General features: G+C 44.2%; 2 protein-coding genes across 3 annotated transcripts in view; both read left to right on the plus strand.

Annotated features, from left to right (window-relative positions):
* Positions 1–9484, plus strand: part of cpsf3.L (cleavage and polyadenylation specific factor 3 L homeolog) — a 30005-nt gene extending 20521 nt beyond the window's left edge. Inside the window, 4 exon segments of the mRNA NM_001094809.1 lie at positions 5089–5176; positions 8212–8281; positions 9060–9156; positions 9267–9484. Of these exon segments, the coding sequence (NP_001088278.1) occupies positions 5089–5176; positions 8212–8281; positions 9060–9156; positions 9267–9371 (360 nt within the window). The 3' untranslated portion in view covers positions 9372–9484.
* Positions 9485–13273: 3789 nt separating this feature from the next.
* Positions 13274–17358, plus strand: part of iah1.L (isoamyl acetate hydrolyzing esterase 1 (putative) L homeolog) — a 30662-nt gene continuing 26577 nt past the window's right edge. Inside the window, exons 1-3 of one of the 2 annotated variants that reach the window (XM_018264005.2) lie at positions 13274–13425; positions 15916–15975; positions 16130–16182. In XM_018264005.2, the coding sequence (XP_018119494.1) occupies positions 15928–15975; positions 16130–16182 (101 nt within the window). In that variant the 5' untranslated portion in view covers positions 13274–13425; positions 15916–15927. Of the gene's footprint in view, positions 13426–13564; positions 13589–15915; positions 15976–16129; positions 16183–17358 lie in introns of those variants that run through there. The other variant, XM_018264006.2, reaches the window with a different exon arrangement.

A 17358-nucleotide genomic window follows, 5' to 3' on the forward strand; every position in this document is an offset into this window, starting at 1 on the left:
GGGCCAGAAGGGCGCTACCAAGATGGTCTGGGTTCCTTCTCTTTTGATCTTTTTGATCACCTTTGGTAGGAGTGCCAGAGGGGGGAAGATGTAAACTCTGGTGAAGCTCCACGGAATCACTAGGGCGTCCACCGCGTGAGCCAAGGGGTCGAGGCTCCTGGAGACAAAGGACGGAACCTGCCGGTTGGCCCTGGACGCCATGAGGTCGATGTCTGGTAGGCCCCACCTTGCCACAATGAGTCGGAACACTTCGTGGTGGAGGCTCCATTCCCCGTGGTCGATTGTTTGTCTGCTCAGGTAGTCCGCCAACCAATTGTCCACCCGGGGTATGTGGACCGCCGATATGGCGGGGACGTTGTTCTCTGCCCAAGTGAGAATCTCCCGAGCCTCCCTGAGAGCCGCAAGACTTCTGGTGCCTCCTTGATGATTTATGTAGGCTACGGCCGTCACGTTGTCGGACTGGATTCTCACAGGGTGACCCCGGAGTACTGTCTCCGTGTGTTCCAGGGAGTAGCGTATCGCTCTGAGCTCCAGAAGGTTGATGGGCAGGCGCTGTTCCTCCGGAGTCCATAGACCCTGTACTGTGGTGTGGTCTATGACGCCTCCCCACCCTCGAAGACTGGCATCCGTGGTGAGAATCTTCCAGTGATGGGGTGGAAAGGGTTTGCCCCTCGTTGTTCGAAGTGGGTGAAGCCACCAATGGAGAGAGAGAAGTACTCGACTGGGAATGGAGATCTTGCGATCGAGGTTGACACGGTCCCTGCGCTGGTGCAGAAGGATGGTGTGTTGAAGTGGTCTGGTGTGGGACTGAGCATACGGGATGGCCGGGAAGGACGCCACCATCGTGCCCCGAGACTGGAGGGTCCGGACCTTGTCTTGCGGTAGAAATGCTCTCCCCTGTCTGGAGTCCAGGATCAGGCCGAGGTATTGTATTGATTGAGACGGGTGGAGGTTCGACTTGTTGAAGTTGATCGTCCAGCCCAGAGATGTCAGGGTCTGGAGAACTTGAGATGTGTGCAGATGAGCCAGAGAGGCAGTCTGACCTTTGACGAGAAGATCGTCTAAATAGGGAATGACGGTGACGCCTTTGAGTCTGAGTTCTTCCAATGCTGCCGCCATGACTTTGGTGAAGGTGCGTGGAGCAGACGAGAGGCCGAAGGGCAGAGCCACGAACTGCCAATGAGTCCCGTCCACAAAGAATCTGAGGAAGCTGTGATGGGCTGGGTGAATAGGTATATGGAGATATGCGTCCTTGATGTCGATGACAGTCATGAACTCGTTCTCCTCCATGGAGGCAAGGACTGATGGTATTGACTCCATTTTGAAATTGCACCGTTTTACGAAGGGGTTGAGGTCCTTCAGGTCTAGGACGGGTCTGAGGGAGCCGTCCTTTTTGGGAACCATGAAGAGGTTGGAATAGTAGCCCCTTCCTTTGGAGTGTGGTGGGACAGGTTGAATGGTACCCTCCTTGGCCAGGTCTTGTATGACGGACAGGAATTTGGTTCTGTCGGGAGCCTTGGCCGGCAGTCTGGATACGAAAAATCGGTGAGGGGGCGTGTGAGAAAAGTCTATCAAAAGTCCTTGGGAAACTACCCGAAGGACCCACTGATCCCGAATCTTGTTGTGCCAAACCTCTCGAAAGGATTTGAGTCGGCCTCCTAAGGGTATCCCTTCGGGAGGGGGCACACCTTCATGCGGTGTGGGGTTTATCTTGTGAGGGTTTGGAGGTAGGCTTGGAAGAAGACCAGGGCTGTCTTTGTTTGCCCTGAAATCTGGAGCGAAAGTTGGAGTTGGACTTATCGGATTGCGTCTTCGACCTTTGTCCTTGCCTGAAGGGACGAAAAAAGGGTCTCCTCTTGAAGGGGGGTCTCTTGGGTCTGGTTTGTGGGAGGAGCGTGCTCTTACCCCCAGTCGCCTGAGAAATGATCTTGTCCAGTTCGGCCCCGAAGAGGAGTTTACCTTGAAAGGGGATGCTGACTAGGGAGCGTTTGGAGGTTAGGTCGGCAGACCATGACTTTAGCCACAAATATCTACGAGCGGCTACGGAGTGGGCTGAAGCTTGAGCCACCATCCTTGCTGCATCGAGTGCTGCATCTCCGATGTAGGTAGTAGCGTCAGCTATTTGGGAAAGGATGTTGTCGGTAGTAGGATCTTCGGATCCTATGAGTTGTGCCGCCTGTTCCACCCAGACTTCCATGGCCTTAGCCACCCAGGCTATAGCGAAGATGGGCCGGAAGGCCGAGCCAGAAGCGGTGAAGGAGGACTTGCAGAAACCCTCCAGACGCTTGTCAATGGGATCTTTGAAAGCGGCCGCGTCGGCGACAGGAATGGTGGTATTCCTGGATAATCTGGAAACCGGAGGATCGACCGCAGGAGGGGAGGACCAGAGATCAATGCACTCCTTAGGAAAAGGGTATGTCTGTGTGAAACGTCTGGAGAGTTGCACTCTGTGATCAGGGTTTTTCCATTGGGACTTGATGATGTCATCGAGCTGTTCGTAAGCGGGGAAAAGGCATGAGCTTTTCTTCTGTCGCTTAAAGATGTTCTTTGCCGGCTCGATCGAGGGAGAGTCATCCTCTATGTTGAGCGTGTTTAGAACAGCTTGGATAAGTCCTTCCACTTCCCCTTGAGTTCTGGGAGTGTCTATGTCGGGATCAGGGAGGTCCTGATCGGAGTCCTCGGCTGATAGGACCTGACCTTCCTCGTCAGATGGGGAAGGATGTTCCCCAGGGGAGTCCGGAGGAGAAGGGGGGGGGCGTTTTGACTTCCCTAGTCGGAGTTGAGAATGAGAAGGTTGGGATAAGTGTTCCAGAACCTTATCTAGGGTCTCGGGTATGCGGGCCAAATGTTGGATGCCTGCAAGTGAGAGGGAAATAGCCCTAAGGAGATCTGGATCCGAAGTACTAGCCTGAGGTAGGGGTGGTAAATCGGAGTTTCTGCAGGCCCCACACATTGAATCAGCCGAGGCTGAAGAAAATTTGGTTTTACAATTTGAGCAGGCTAAAAAAAGAGACCTGAGGGTGAGTTGGAGCTGAGGACTTGGAGGTCCTGGGCTCATCTGCCTTGTTAGCCATATTGCTCCTTCGTGGGAAACTGGCAGGAGTAATAGGAAAAATTCCAGTAAAAATTACTTAAACACCCGTTTTTTTTTTTTTATGAGGCAGGGGAATCGGCCTCCGTTAGAAGAAGCAGAGGTATGGCTGTGGGATAGTCTCCAGGCAAGAGGTCTCTGGAGAAAACAGCAGAAGTAAGATGGGGGTCCATTTACCCTGTATATAGCAGCCATAGTCATCAGCCCAATCCATCACAATCACAAGCCATATGCAGAGGCATAAGGAGTCTATATAATAATATATGTAGTGCAAACACTATAAAACATAATGTATATATGTATATAATGAAGCTATATATATAGAAAAATATCCTGGTAGAAAATGGCAAGAAAAGAAGGAGCTACAGACCCGTTCTTTAGGCAGAAGGATATGTACATTTCCCCCAGCACGTGAAGGAAGAGTAGGCAGAGGCGCATGTAGGAAGGAGCGCATAGCAGTACGTGAGGAGCTGAGAGAGAGAGTATGTGTTGGGAAGAGGAGAATAAAAACAAGTTTCTCCGGTCGCAAGAGATTCTACCTGATCAGAGGGAGATCCGGAGTAGAGTGCGCAGCTTCCTCTCTGGAACCGCTGTAGCCGTGTGCGCCTGGCGGGAGACCAGGCCGGAAGTGAAGGGGAGGGAGGAAGGGAGATGGAACGCAAGTGCGTTCCACCAGGGAAAAAGGCGCGCGTCCCTAAGGTAGAGGAGGGATACAGTGAGGGGGAGAATGGTGGAACGCAATGCGTTCCACCAGGAAATGGCGGTAGAATGAAGGAAAATAGAGCGGAGTAAAGTAAAAGAGCCGCAGACAGTGAGGGTGACTAGAGTAAAATAAAAAATAAAGTACTCACCTACTGAGAGGCAGCCAGCTGAGTTGAGCCCTGTGGATGACTTCCCCTGTGGATAAGAGACACACATATAAATATATATATATGCACAGTTGTGAAATATATATTTATATGTGAGCTATTATACTGTTATACACCCGGGTGGATGTAAACCGCTGATGCAGACCTCCGTAGAGCGGGAAAGCAGCGTAGGGGGTGAGGAGCCAGCCTGCAGACCTCCGGAGAGCGGGAAGGCTAAAGGGCAATGAAGATCAGCTGGAGAGGCGCTTGAATAAATCAGTGGCCCCTGGGTGTGGCGTGATCTTAGACCTGAGGCCCTGATCAGTGCTCCAGCCACTAGACTTGAAAAGCGTGTCGTCTCCTTCTGAGGACACTAAAAGAAACTGGGGATTGTAGGAGGAGGCAGGGGATGAAGCCCAGAGCAGGAGGAGGAGTCTTATTTTGCAACATAGTGTCCATCTCCAGCTGCAGGATCTTCATCCCCATGGTGCCTGTGTCCCCCAATTAGGCAAGAGAAATACTACAACTCTAACTGTAACAGGAAGAAGTGTGGAAGCAAAAGACAGAACTTTGTCTGTTAATTGGCTCATGTGACCTAACATGTATAGTTTGTTGGTTTGTATCTGTACACAGTGAATCGTATGATCCCAGGGGGTGGCCCTTATTTTTTAAAATGGCAATTTTCTATTTATTATTACCCAATGGCACATACTACTAAAAAAGTAAATTATTATGAAAATGGGTTATTTATATAAAGCCGGGTTTTACATATTAGCTGTTTTATGCAATATCTTTTTATAGAGACCTACATTGCTTGGGGGGTATAGTTTTCCTTTAAACAGCAGCTGGAAGGAGGCAATGTAGACATGTCTCATTTATGTGATTTCCTCTTACAGTTTAGATTTAGCTCTGCAACATAAGTTGCTCAGGTGGTATAGTTATCCTTTGCATATATCAGTGTGAGCGGAGCTGCCATACTGTACTGATTGTTTGGGTTGAAGCATTCTCCATATAGATAACAGACAATGTATCTATCAATCTTCCCAATACAATGGGTTAATAACAGCAGTGACCAGTTTGAGTCAGTTGGTAATGACTTTTGTATTGTATTTCATATTCATGTAACATGTGTAATGTTCTTCTTCTCAGTGGGTAGCAAATCCAGCCAATGACATGTATGCAGACACCGTAATAACCGTCATCTTGGAGCTTCAGTCCAACCCTAAAGCAAATAAAGGTTTGCATTACACACACAGTCATTTCTGCTTAATGATTTGTCCTCTACTGACCCCTAGCTAGCTGGATAGAGGCACAGCTTAGGAACCAGCATGTCTGGAATAAAAAATTATTTGAAGCACTGGAAAGAAACCTGCCCTGATAGGCTGCTGAGATGGTTGATAAATAGTTAAAGGAACAGTTCAGTGTGAAAATAAAAACTGGGTAAATAGGCTGTGCAAAATAAAAAATGTTTCTAATATAGTTAGTTAGGCAAAAATGTAATGTATAAAGGCTGGAGTGATTGGATGTGTAACATAATAGCCAGAACACTACTTCCTGCTTTTCAGCTCTCTAACTCTGAGTTAGCCAGTGACTTGAAGGGGGGGCCACATGGGACATAACTGTTCAGTGAGTTTGCAATTGATCCTCAGCATTCAGCTCAGATTCAAAAGCAAGAGCTATGACCCATGTGCCCCCCCCCCTCAAGTCTCTGATTGGTTATTGCCTGGTAACCAGGGTAACCAGTCAGTGTAAACCAATAGAGTTGAAAAGCAGGAAGTAGAGTTCTGGCTATTATGTTACACATCCAGTCACTCCAGTCTTTATACATTACATTTTTGGCTAACTAACTATATTAGAAACATTTTTTATTTTGCACAGACTATCTATTTACCCAGTTTTTATTTTTATACTGAACAATTCCTTTAAGGCTCTGGATGACCCCTTTTTATACTAACTCTGATATTATTCTCAAATTGTGCCACACCCACACTGGTATACAGTGGTGTGAAAAACTATTTGCCCCCTTCCTGATTTCTTATTCTTTTGCATGTTTGTCACACTTAAATGTTTCTGCTCATCAAAAACCGTTAACTATTTGTCAAAGATAACTTAATTGAACACAAAATGCAGTTTTTAAATGAAAGTTTACGTTATTAAGGGAGAAAAAAAACTCCAAATCTACATGGGCCTGTGTGAAAAAGTGATTGCCCCCCTTGTTAAAAAATAACTTAACTGTGGTTTATCACACCTGAGTTCAATTTCAAAGGTTATAAAGCCATTTCTAAAGCTTTGGGACTCCAGCGAACCACAGTGCCATTATCCACAAATGGCAAAAACATGGAGCAGTGGTGAACCTTCCCAGGAGTGGCCGGCCGACCAAAATAACCCCAAGAGCGCAGAGACAACTCATCCGAGAGGCCACAAAAGACCCCAGGACAACATCTAAAGAACTGCAGGCCTCACTTGCCTCAATTAAGGTCAGTGTTCACGACTCCACCATAAGAAAGAGACTGGGCAAAAACGGCCTGCATGGCAGATTTTCAAGGCGCAAACCACTTTTAAGCAAAAAGAACATTAAGGCTCGTCTCAATTTTGCTAAAAAACATCTCAATGATTGCCAAGACTTTTGGGAAACTACCTTGTGGACCGACGAGACAAAAGTTGAACTTTTTGGAAGGTGCGCGTCCCGTTACATCTGGCGTAAAAGTAACAGCATTTCAGAAAAAGAACATCATAGCAACAGTAAAATATGGTGGTGGTAGTGTGATGGTCTGGGGTTGTTTTGCTGCTTCAGGACCTGGAAGACTTGCTGTGATAGATGGAACCATGAATTCTACTGTCTACCAAAAAATCCTGAAGGAGAATGTCCGGCCATCTGTTCGTCAACTCAAGCTGAAGCGATCTTGGGTGCTGCAGCAGGACAATGACCCAAAACACACCAGCAAATCCACCTCTGAATGGCTGAAGAAAAACAAAATGAAGACTTTGGAGTGGCCTAGTCAAAGTCCTGACCTGAATCCTATTGAGATGTTGTGGCATGACCTTAAAAAGGCGGTTCATGCTAGAAAACCCTCAAATAAAGCTGAATTACAACAATTCTGCAAAGATGAGTGGGCCAAAATTCCTCCAGAGCGCTGTAAAAGACTCGTTGCAAGTTATCGCAAACGCTTGATTGCAGTTATTGCTGCTAAGGGTGGCCCAACCAGTTATTAGGTTCAGGGGGCAATTACTTTTTCACACAGGTTTGGATTTCTTTTCTCCCTAAATAATAAAAACCCTCATTTAAAAACTGCATTTTGTGTTTACTTGTGTTATCTTTGACTAATAGTTAAATGTGTTTGATGATCAGAAACATTTTGTGTGACAAACATGCAAAAGAATAAGAAATCAGGAAGGGGGCAAATAGTTTTTCACACCACTGTATCAGTTATACCACATTATTTTTCTTTCAAAACCCTTTATGCAAACTGCACTGGGTAAAAAGCATTGCACTATGTGTGCATTTTGCACATTGCAGTAAATGATCCTTAAAAAAATTTTCCAAAACACATCAGTTAATAGTGCTGCTCCAGCAGAATTCTGCACTGAAATCCATTTCTCAAAAGAGCAAACAGATTTTTTTATATTTAATTTTGAAATCTGACATGGGGCTAGACATCTTGCCAGTTTCCCAGCTGCCCCCAGTCATGTGACTTGTGCTCTGATAAACTTCAGTCACTCTTTACTGCTGCGCTGCAAGTTGGAGTGATATCACCCTCACCCTTCTCTCCCCCCACCCCCCCAGCAGCCTAACAAAAGAACAATGGGAAGGTAACCAGATTACAGCTCCCTAACATAAGATAATGGCTGCCTGCTAGATCTAAGAACAGCACTCAATAGTAAAATCCAGGTCCCTCATTCAGTTAAATTGAGTAGGAGAAACAACAACCTGCCAGAAAGCAGTTCCATCCTAAAGTGCTGGCTCTTTCTGAAATCACATGACCAGGCAAAATGACCTGAGATTCACCTACACACCAATATTACAACTAAAAAAATACACTTGCTGGTTCAGGAATGAAATTTTATATTGTAGAGTGAATTATTTGCAGTGTAAACAGTGTAATTTAGAAAAATAAACTACATCATAAAAATCATGAAAAAGGTTAAGCTCATCCTGTAAGGGATGCCTTGTCACGTTTGCCCCCCCCCCCTTTATGATTTAGGCAATTGAACAGAGTGCTTGATTCTGTGTGCAATAAATAAATAAATGTGTTTTCTTTGCATCTCTTGCAGCTGTAGCCAGCAAAGCTTCTAAGGAAGTGGACACGGACGCTTACAGGAAGAGACTGGAGATGATGCTGCAGTAAGAGATAGTGTCCATATAGTAACATAGTACTAGAGCTAGTGCGACCCACTCCCTCCAGTTAGTACCAGCCGTGGACATTGCACATCCCCTTACCCAGAAATGCTCATTTCCAATGTCTGTGTTGGGAACAGGGATCTCAGGATGCAATTAGTCTGGGGGGGAGGGGGGGGAGTGTGTTTTATGGGCCCCAACCCTAGTCTGCTCCCCCTATACTGACATCCCTGGAAAAGCGGTTCCATTAGTTTAAAGGGATGGTTCACCTTGAAGTTAACTGTCAGTATGTTATAGAGCTGCCAATTCTAAGCAACTTTTCAATCGGTCGTCATTATTTATCTTGTATGGATATTTAATTATTCTGACTCTTTCCAGGTTTCAAATGGGGGGTCACTGACCCCATCCAAAAAACAAATGCTCTGGAAGGCTACAAATGTATTTTTATTGCTACTTTTTATTGCTCATCTTTCTATTCAGACTCTCCTAGTCACATTCCAGTCTCCTATGCTAATCAGTGCATGGTTGCTAGGGTAATTTCGGCCCTAGCAACCAGATTGCTGAACTTGCAAACAGGGAAACTGCTGAATAAAAAACTAAATAACTCAAACCACAAAGAATAAAAAAAGAAAACCAATTGCAAATTGTCTCAGAATACTCTCAACATCATACTAAAAGTTCATTTGAAGGTGAATAACCCCTTTAACAATATTCAGATAGCTTTCTATATGGGGCCGAGGTATGTACTAACTACCGTGATTATACTAAATATTTCCTATTTCAGGGATATTTTTGGAGAAGATTGTGTGAATTGTGAGGATACGGCCAATATCACCGTCACTGTGGATGGGAAAAGCGCCATCTTGTCCATGGAAACACGGGTAAGGAGTCGGAATTCTGTCTGTCCAAATACCTGATACAAGTTAGAATACTACTCTGCCGATGGCCTTGACTTGAGAATATCTGACTGCTTTTCTGTTTCGTTCCTCAGACTGTGGAATACGAGGAAGGAATCGATGAGGATGAGACCCTGCGGGAAATGGTCCAGCAAGCAGCCCAGAGACTTTATGATGCTCTTTGCCCGGCCGCCATTTAAATCATCCCGCCATGCTTTGTAGTTCTTATTTTTATCGTTTGTTTTTCTTTCCTTTTGTAAAATAAATGACGTTGTACTTACTGTAATGACATAAAGCACATAGTGACTAAAAACCACTATGATTTGATTTATAAATAAGGTCAGCCTTGCTCTTTATTGTAGGGATGCAACGAATCCAATATTTTGGATTCGAATACAAACATTAATTAATAATACGAACATTAATTTGCATATGCAAATCAGTGAGGGGGATAAAAAAGAGGCATGCATGATGTGCACAGCTAAAAAATGTTTACTTCCTTGTTTTGTGATGAAAAGTCCCAGGATTTTAAGGATTCGGTTCAGCCAGGCACAAGGATTCAGCTGAATCTGAATCCTGCTGAAAATGGCCAAATCCTGTACTGAATCCTGGATTGCACTTTTGGAACTAGTGTTGCAGTGAAGCTACACTACAAAACCGACTGTTCAAAGGTACAAAATACAATACACAGTACAATGCAGTAAGTGGAGAAGATTTCGTGATTGGTTTACTGGAGGTTCCCTCTGTTGTTGTAGGACGCCAAAAGCTTTGCTTACTGATGAAGGTAGCATCTCCTGATGCTTCCCTGCTCAAGTGTATCAATCGGTGTGTAGAAATGAGCACAGAATCACAGCCCGAATTTGAGAAATTTGAGTGTTGTAAACACACTTTTAGTTGTCCAAAACTTTGAAGCCATTTGGGTTCAAATTCATCCGTTACAAAGTGTAGTACCAAAAATGTGACACCGTTATTTTGCACCATCTTAGACTTGGCATAATCCACTGAAGTCAATGAAGACGGAGGAAGCAGAGGATGTAAAAGAGTAAGAAGCACATAAAGGCCACATAGAATCTGTAGGCTTTAAAGGAAAACTATACCCCCAAAATGAACACTTAAGCAACAGATAGTTCATATCATATTAAGTGGCATATTAAAGAATCTTACCAAACTGGAATATATATTTAAGTAAATCTTGCCCTTTTACATCTCTTGCCTTGAGCCACCATTTCGTGATGGTCTCTGTGCTGCCTCAGAGATCACCTGACCAGAAATACTACAACTCTAACTGTAACAGGAAGGTGTGGGAGCAAAAGACACAACTCTGCCTGTTAATTGGCTCATGTGACCTAACATGTATGGTTTGTTGGTATGTTTGTGAGTACAGTGAATCCTACGATTCCAGGGGGCGGCCCTTATTTTTTAAAATGGCAATTTTCTATTTATGATGACCCAATGGCACATACTACTAGAAAAGTATATGATTATGAAAATGGTTTATTTACATGAAGCAGGATTTTACATATGAGCTGTTTTATGCAATATCTTTTTATAGAGACCTACATTGTTTGGGGGGTATAGTTTTCCTTTAAAGGAGAAGGAAACCCCCTGGGCGCAAAACCCCTCCCTCTTCCCCCCTGGCCTACCTGTCCCCCTGGGCAAATGCCCCTAACTTGTTACTCACCCCTCTGCACAGGTCCGGTCCACGGAGTTCAGTCGCCATCTTCTCCCACGTGCGTCTTCTTCCTGCTTTGACCGGCGTCTCCTGACGCATGCGAGTAGGAACAGTTACCAGTACGGATCTACTGCGCATGCGCCGAATGTCCCCCAGGGGGACAGGTAGGCCAGGGGGGGGAGGGGGGGGTTTCCTTCTCCCCAGGGGGTTTCCTTCTCCTTTAATGTATCCGCACCTAATTGCTGCTCTCACTGCGACAAGTGATCATATAACTGGCTTGGGGTTGCAGTATGAACAGTACTAAGCGGCCATCTTTAGTTGAGGCTATATTTTTTATGTGGCATTCTATATAGACCTGGTTAGTGAGCTTCTCCTGGCACAGTTTCCAGTGTACGTCTAGGACATACAGAATAAGGGAAACACCAACCCCACTACAACATAAATTATTAAATAAGAGGCCACAGGCACAGTCTAGATACTTGATGATGCTCTGAGCCCCTGCCTTGCACCCAGCACATGCTTAGGAGCATCAGTACAATACAGGTATGGGACCTGTTCTCCAGAATGCTCGTAACCTGGGGATTCGTACGATCGGATGTTTGCACCTATGGCCAGCTGAGGTCTACTAGAAAATCACATAAACATTAAATAAACCCAATAGGCTGGTTTTTCTTCAAATAAGGATTAATTATATTTATATTAATTATATTGGGATCAAGTACAAGCTACTGTTTTATTATTATAGAGAAAAAGGAAATCATTTTTAAAAAATTGGATAAAACGAAGTGTATGGGAGACTGCCTTTCTATAATTTGGAGCTTTCTGGATTGGATACTATTTCTGTAATTTGGAGCTTTCTGGATAACAGATTTCTGGATAATGAATCCAAAAAAAAGCCCTAATAATAATGTGGATTCTGAAGGGAAATCTGTTAATCCATGTAGCCAGGTTGTTCTTGATCACACCTAGATCTTCTAGAAGACAGGCCTCATAGATACACACAGACCTGCTCCAGTTTTGTGGTGGCGGGTGCCCTTCAATTGGATCTTTGTCCTGGGCAAGTTATTGCCTTAAGTGCGTTGTTCACCTTTAAATTAACTTTTAAGGTGACATAGAGAGTGATATTCTGCAACAATTTGCAATAGGTTTTCATTCTATATTATTGCCGGTATTTGATTTATTTAGCTTTATATTCAGCAGCTCTCCAGTTTGCAATTAGGTCCCAATTACCCTAGTCAAGGCTGCCATTAGAAATCACGGGATCCCGCCCACACCTCAGTTAAAAGACCACACAGACATCTGCGCTAAAAACAGTAAAAAACCCCCCCATACAAGTTTCAAAAAGCCATTGATGTTGTGGGCTCCCTTAAATAATTGACCAGGGTCCCACTATAAGTTAAAAAAAAAAATATTGGCACCAAGGCCCTCCATTAAAGTTTTAAAAAAAAAAATTGGTGTCCAGGGCCCCCTTACAAGTTAAAAAAAAAATGGTGAGCATGGCCCCCTATAAGTTAAAAAAAAACATTGGCGCCAGGGCCCCCCATAAAAGTTTTTAAAAAATCATTGGCGGCCAGGGCCCCCATAAGTTAGAAAAACCATTGGTGCCAGGGCCCACCCTTACAAGTTAAAAAGAAACATTGGGGCCCCAGAGAATATTTTTTTTAAAAAAAAAAAACATTGGTGGCAGGGGCCTATAGAGTATTAAAATAATACATTGGTTGCTAGGGGTTTAAAGAAATAAAAAAAACACACATTAGTGTTCAGTAGAACTTAACTCGTGGCTTCAGGACTTTAACTTCGGCTCCTTTTGAAGCTTTGAGTCTTTTCGCAGTTTCAGGACTTCAACTCCGGCTCCTTTCGTGGCTTAGTGGGCCTCCCTTTAGACCTGGGCCTGGTACAAGGGTGGCCCTGACCCTAGCAACCATGCACTAATTTGAATAAGAGACTGAACTATAATCAGGAGAGGCCTGAATAGAAAGATCAGTAATAAAAAGTAGCAATAACAATACATTTGTAGCCTTACAGAGCATTTGTTTTTTAGATGGGGTCAGAGACCCCCATTTGAAAACTGAAAAGAGTCAGAAGAGGGCAAATAATTCTAAAACTATAAACAAGAAAAAAAGATTAAGACCAATTGAAAGTTGCTTAGAATTATCTATTCTATAACATAGGTAATGGGTATAATGTGTTCACTTATATGAACAGAACATCCTCAGGGTCTGTAAGGGGAGTGGGTTCCATTGAGTCTGCAGTAACAGTTCTGTGATGATGATGATAGGAATAATCTCATTCCGGGTTTCTAGGCTTTCCCTGTGTTGTGACTGCTGGTCACTGTACTGCTGCTGGAGCTGTGCCTCGGGCTACAAACAGACTGTAGCTATAGGGTAAAGCTTCTAAGCATGCGCAGTACCAACCGCTTATGTATGTGGAAAGTGAGCGGCAGACAGCAGGTGGCGCTGTTCTCATATGTGAGGCCGTTCCACGTTAGCCGCTCTATTGTCTTTTACTTTTAGTTTCGCTGCCTGACACGAGGAGAGCGGCTTCCTGGTTGACTGTTTGTGCCTGGGGGTTGCCGCTCGCTGGTAAGGTTTGATTTGTAGATTTTTTTTTCTTTTATAGTTTGTAATGCTTTCTTATTCGGCTGGTTTCTTATTCCTGTATTGAAGTTGGTTTGTTATTCAGTCAGTGAACAAGAAACTGGTGTGTTAAAGAATTCAATGAGCTTGGGTCTCGGATATATTTCATGTAAGAATACACGTTTATTATACACAGGGTAGGGTTGTCAGGTTAGTGGGTTTCCAGACAAATGTGGCTACTAATTTAAAGCTCAGGTGGGTTTGAAAGTACAAACTAGCCAAGGCACGGATTTGGGCTACTTCTTGGCCTAATGTGCCAAACCTGTGTCTCCCAATGCATTTTGAGTAATGTAGTTTTTTGCCAATGGGCAAGTTTAATGTAAGACTACAATACCCAGCATGCAATGGGACTGACTTGTGTAGAAGTCTGGAGTTACCACATTTTGGGCTCTTCTGTACCCCAGTCTCCGGCCCCATATTGTGCTATTTTTGGGCTACTTTTGAAGTGCCTCTTGGCTGGTTTTGTAGCTGACTTTGGCTGGTTTTGAAAATTAGACCTGGGCTGCAGCTCCCCAGTGTGTCAGTGGCCATGTTGGACATCCTTGCTTTACGACATTCCCTCCTCCTCATGTAGGGGCCCCCCATCCATAAGTTCAGGCCTGTGCTCTCTCCTCCCAGTCACATTGCCACTGGGCTTATTTTTCCCTACACCTCACTTCAGAAATGATCACAGCTATGGTTTCCTCATTTTTTGGTTGAAGTCGCACCTCAAGACACTGGGGGAAAACTAACTAAGACCCACTCCCCACCTGAAACCCCTGAGCACTGCACCCTGCCCTCCCCAGGCCTTGATCTTGGCCACTAGAAGAGACTATAAGGTATGGGGGAGGGGTTGCGGCTGGGCCTGGGGATGTGCAGGCCTCTGAGGCAGCAGCCTTGGTGGACGCCGGAAGCCAAAGTCTGACGCTGATTGTAGTGGAAAGAGAGACATTTTGTGTGGTTTGGCCTGGCAGCTAACTTCCTTTGTACAGAGGCAAGTGGTGGGCTCAACTAATCACAAAGCTCTGCTTGCAGCCTCCCCAGTAGTGGTGTGCAGATTTCCCGACAAGTTGGGTGGGTTCAGGTTGAACTTTGGGTGACCATTGTGGGTTTGGTTCAGGTCAGACTTGGGAAGTATACACACCTCCTCTACTGTACACCTCTGTTGACGTGGCGACGCACTCAAGGGTCCCAAGAATCGCTCAATTCAAAGATTTGGTAATAAGTACAGCGTCCAAGGTCTTGGATGCTGTTCTTATTACCAAGATTTATCTAATAAATTAATGTTTTTTACCTAAAGAAATATCTTTGAATTGAGCGATTCTTGGGACCCTTGAGTGCGCCGCCATGTCAACAGAGGTGTACAGTGGATATAGACATTCTTCTTATTGACGGACTCAGGGCGGGAGCACCTGGGTCACACTGCCGACAGGGTAAGATCTCTAACGGATTGTATAAGATTGAATTTTACGCTGGAGGGGAGGTGTAACAGCTCCACTTTACAAGCGCTGGGTCCGGGGCTCATTGCACCCGGGCCAATAGATTGGAATGGTGAGCGGCCCCTGTTTATATACGTTTATATTTAGAGATATAAATTTATGGCGAGTCGGCCTGTTTGATTCATATTGATCCCTTGGTCATGCGCTGGATACCTTTATGCTACACCTCCTATACTGCCAAAGATTCACTGTCTTGGAACCAGAGGTGCTCACAGAAGGAGCACACAGAGCAGGAAGGCACAGGTACAGCTAGGGTGCAGGTCCAAACACAGCAATCTTTTGTGGGTGCAGGTTGAGGTTTTTCCTGACAGAAACATCATTGCTCCACAGTCCCCATCTTAGGTGACTAAACCAAGGAAGCGCCCTACCCAACATGAGGTACTTTGCCAAGGATCTAATTCCCCTTCTTAACCTCAGGCTGGGTGCTTTTTAGGAAATTTGTGAGACATGTATTACTCTGAATAATTCCCACATCCCGTGTGAATGGCTACATGAATAAATTTAATAAAGGAATAAATTAGATTTATGCAACAGACTACACTGAAATCAGGTATTATACCCCTAAAACTGTGAATGAACCATGCAACATGCAGATTTTATATGTATACATTTGTAAAGGGATAAGCTGCAACCATATTGTTTATTCAGGCACTTACATACACATATAAATGCACATACTTACCCGTCATTTACACTACTGCTAGTCAGATATGTATAAATTCTCATTAATAGCACCCTCGTCAGATATGTACACTCATGCCAGTTGCACATGCACCAGCTACACATTTGTCAGGACACATGCTTTGGGGACAAACAGATGCAACTCGTAGCTAAGGATCTACATCAAGCCTGATCCTGGATAAGTCGCTTTACGGGGCACCAATACAATAATGTATGTAACACAGTCAATGTAAATTTGTTCTAGCTTGGTGCTAAAGTTTATGCGCTTCTTTTTAAGGTGAATAGAAGGATGATTTGCTGGCCTCGCCTCGTGCTTTTTGGAGACTCAATTACTCAGGTTAGAACAATTTGTGATCCCTTTGTGGTCTCTGCAAACTTAATTCTTGTTCGCCGTCTGATAACATAAAAACGTGTGCCGTATAGTAGAGGGACTTACTGTGAGATCATTTATGTATGCAAATCCATTAATGCACCCTGTTTTTCTGTTCTAGTTTGCCTTTGAAGCCAACGCATGGGGATCAGTAATTGCTAATAAACTTATCAGGTTAGTTGTTTCCTGTTGTCTCGCTTATTTATGGGAATGTTTGCCTAGTTCATCTGATCTGCATAAAGCATTAGAGAGATTATTATATGATCGCCTTATATATTTATACATAGTTATCATATCGGCCCTTAAGCCCCTCTTCTCCAGCGTGAACATCCCCAATTTGGCCAGTCTTTCCTCATAGCTAAGATTTTCCATACCTTTTACCAGCTTAGTTGCCCTTCTCTGTACCCTCTCTAATTCAATAATGTCCTGTTTTAGTGATGGAGGCCATAAGGGTAAGGGCACACCTGGACATTCGGGGGGAAATTCAGTCACCTGGCAACTAATCACCTCTTCTTTAGGGCGACTTATCTCCCCGAACTGCTTCCCTGTGCCTTCCGCTGGCTTTAATAAAAAAAAAACGCCTGCACCAATGCACTTGCAGCGATTGGTTTTCCGAAGTCGCCCGAAGTTTACTCGTGAGGAAACTTCAAGCGACTTTGGAAATCGAAGCGCCGCAAGTGCATTGGCGCAGGCATTTTTTTAAATTAAAGCTGGCTGAAGACACAAGGAAGCAGTTCGGGAGATTAGTCGCCCAAAGAAGAGGCGATTAGTCTGCCCAAATCTCCAGGTGTGCCCTAACCCTTACTGTACAACATATTCTAGATGGGGCCTTACCAGTGCTCTCTACAGTGGAAGGATAGATAGATAGATAGATAGATAAAATAAGAGCTGTGGAGCAGCAAGGTCTACTTTTAGTGATATTGTCCCATTATGATCTACATCCATAATATCATTGTTAGAATTATGTTCCATGGAAAATATTACTAAAATATTATATTTATTTATAAGAGAATTTATACTGCTATATTTACAAAAAAACTATTTCTTATGTAACCTTAACATAATAAATATTTAAATGAAAAGAAGAAAACAGGAGGGTGAAATATACAAGCTGTTTGTTGACAGTGTCTTGAGATCTACTTATCACCAACTAAAGGTCTACTGGAAGATCCCAATCTACATTTTGGACACCCCTGCTGTAGTGTATCCACCAGTCATTGTGCATAGGGTATGATTATATGGGTTGCATTGTATAATAGTTCTCTGCCATTTAATGTGACTGATCTGGTTTCTCTATTGGATTGGAGGAACCCACTTCTTAATTGACCGTCAGATTGCTGGGTATGTAAG

Source organism: Xenopus laevis, chromosome 5L, assembly GCF_017654675.1.
Source record: "Xenopus laevis strain J_2021 chromosome 5L, Xenopus_laevis_v10.1, whole genome shotgun sequence".
NCBI classification, from domain to species: Eukaryota; Metazoa; Chordata; class Amphibia; order Anura; family Pipidae; genus Xenopus; species Xenopus laevis.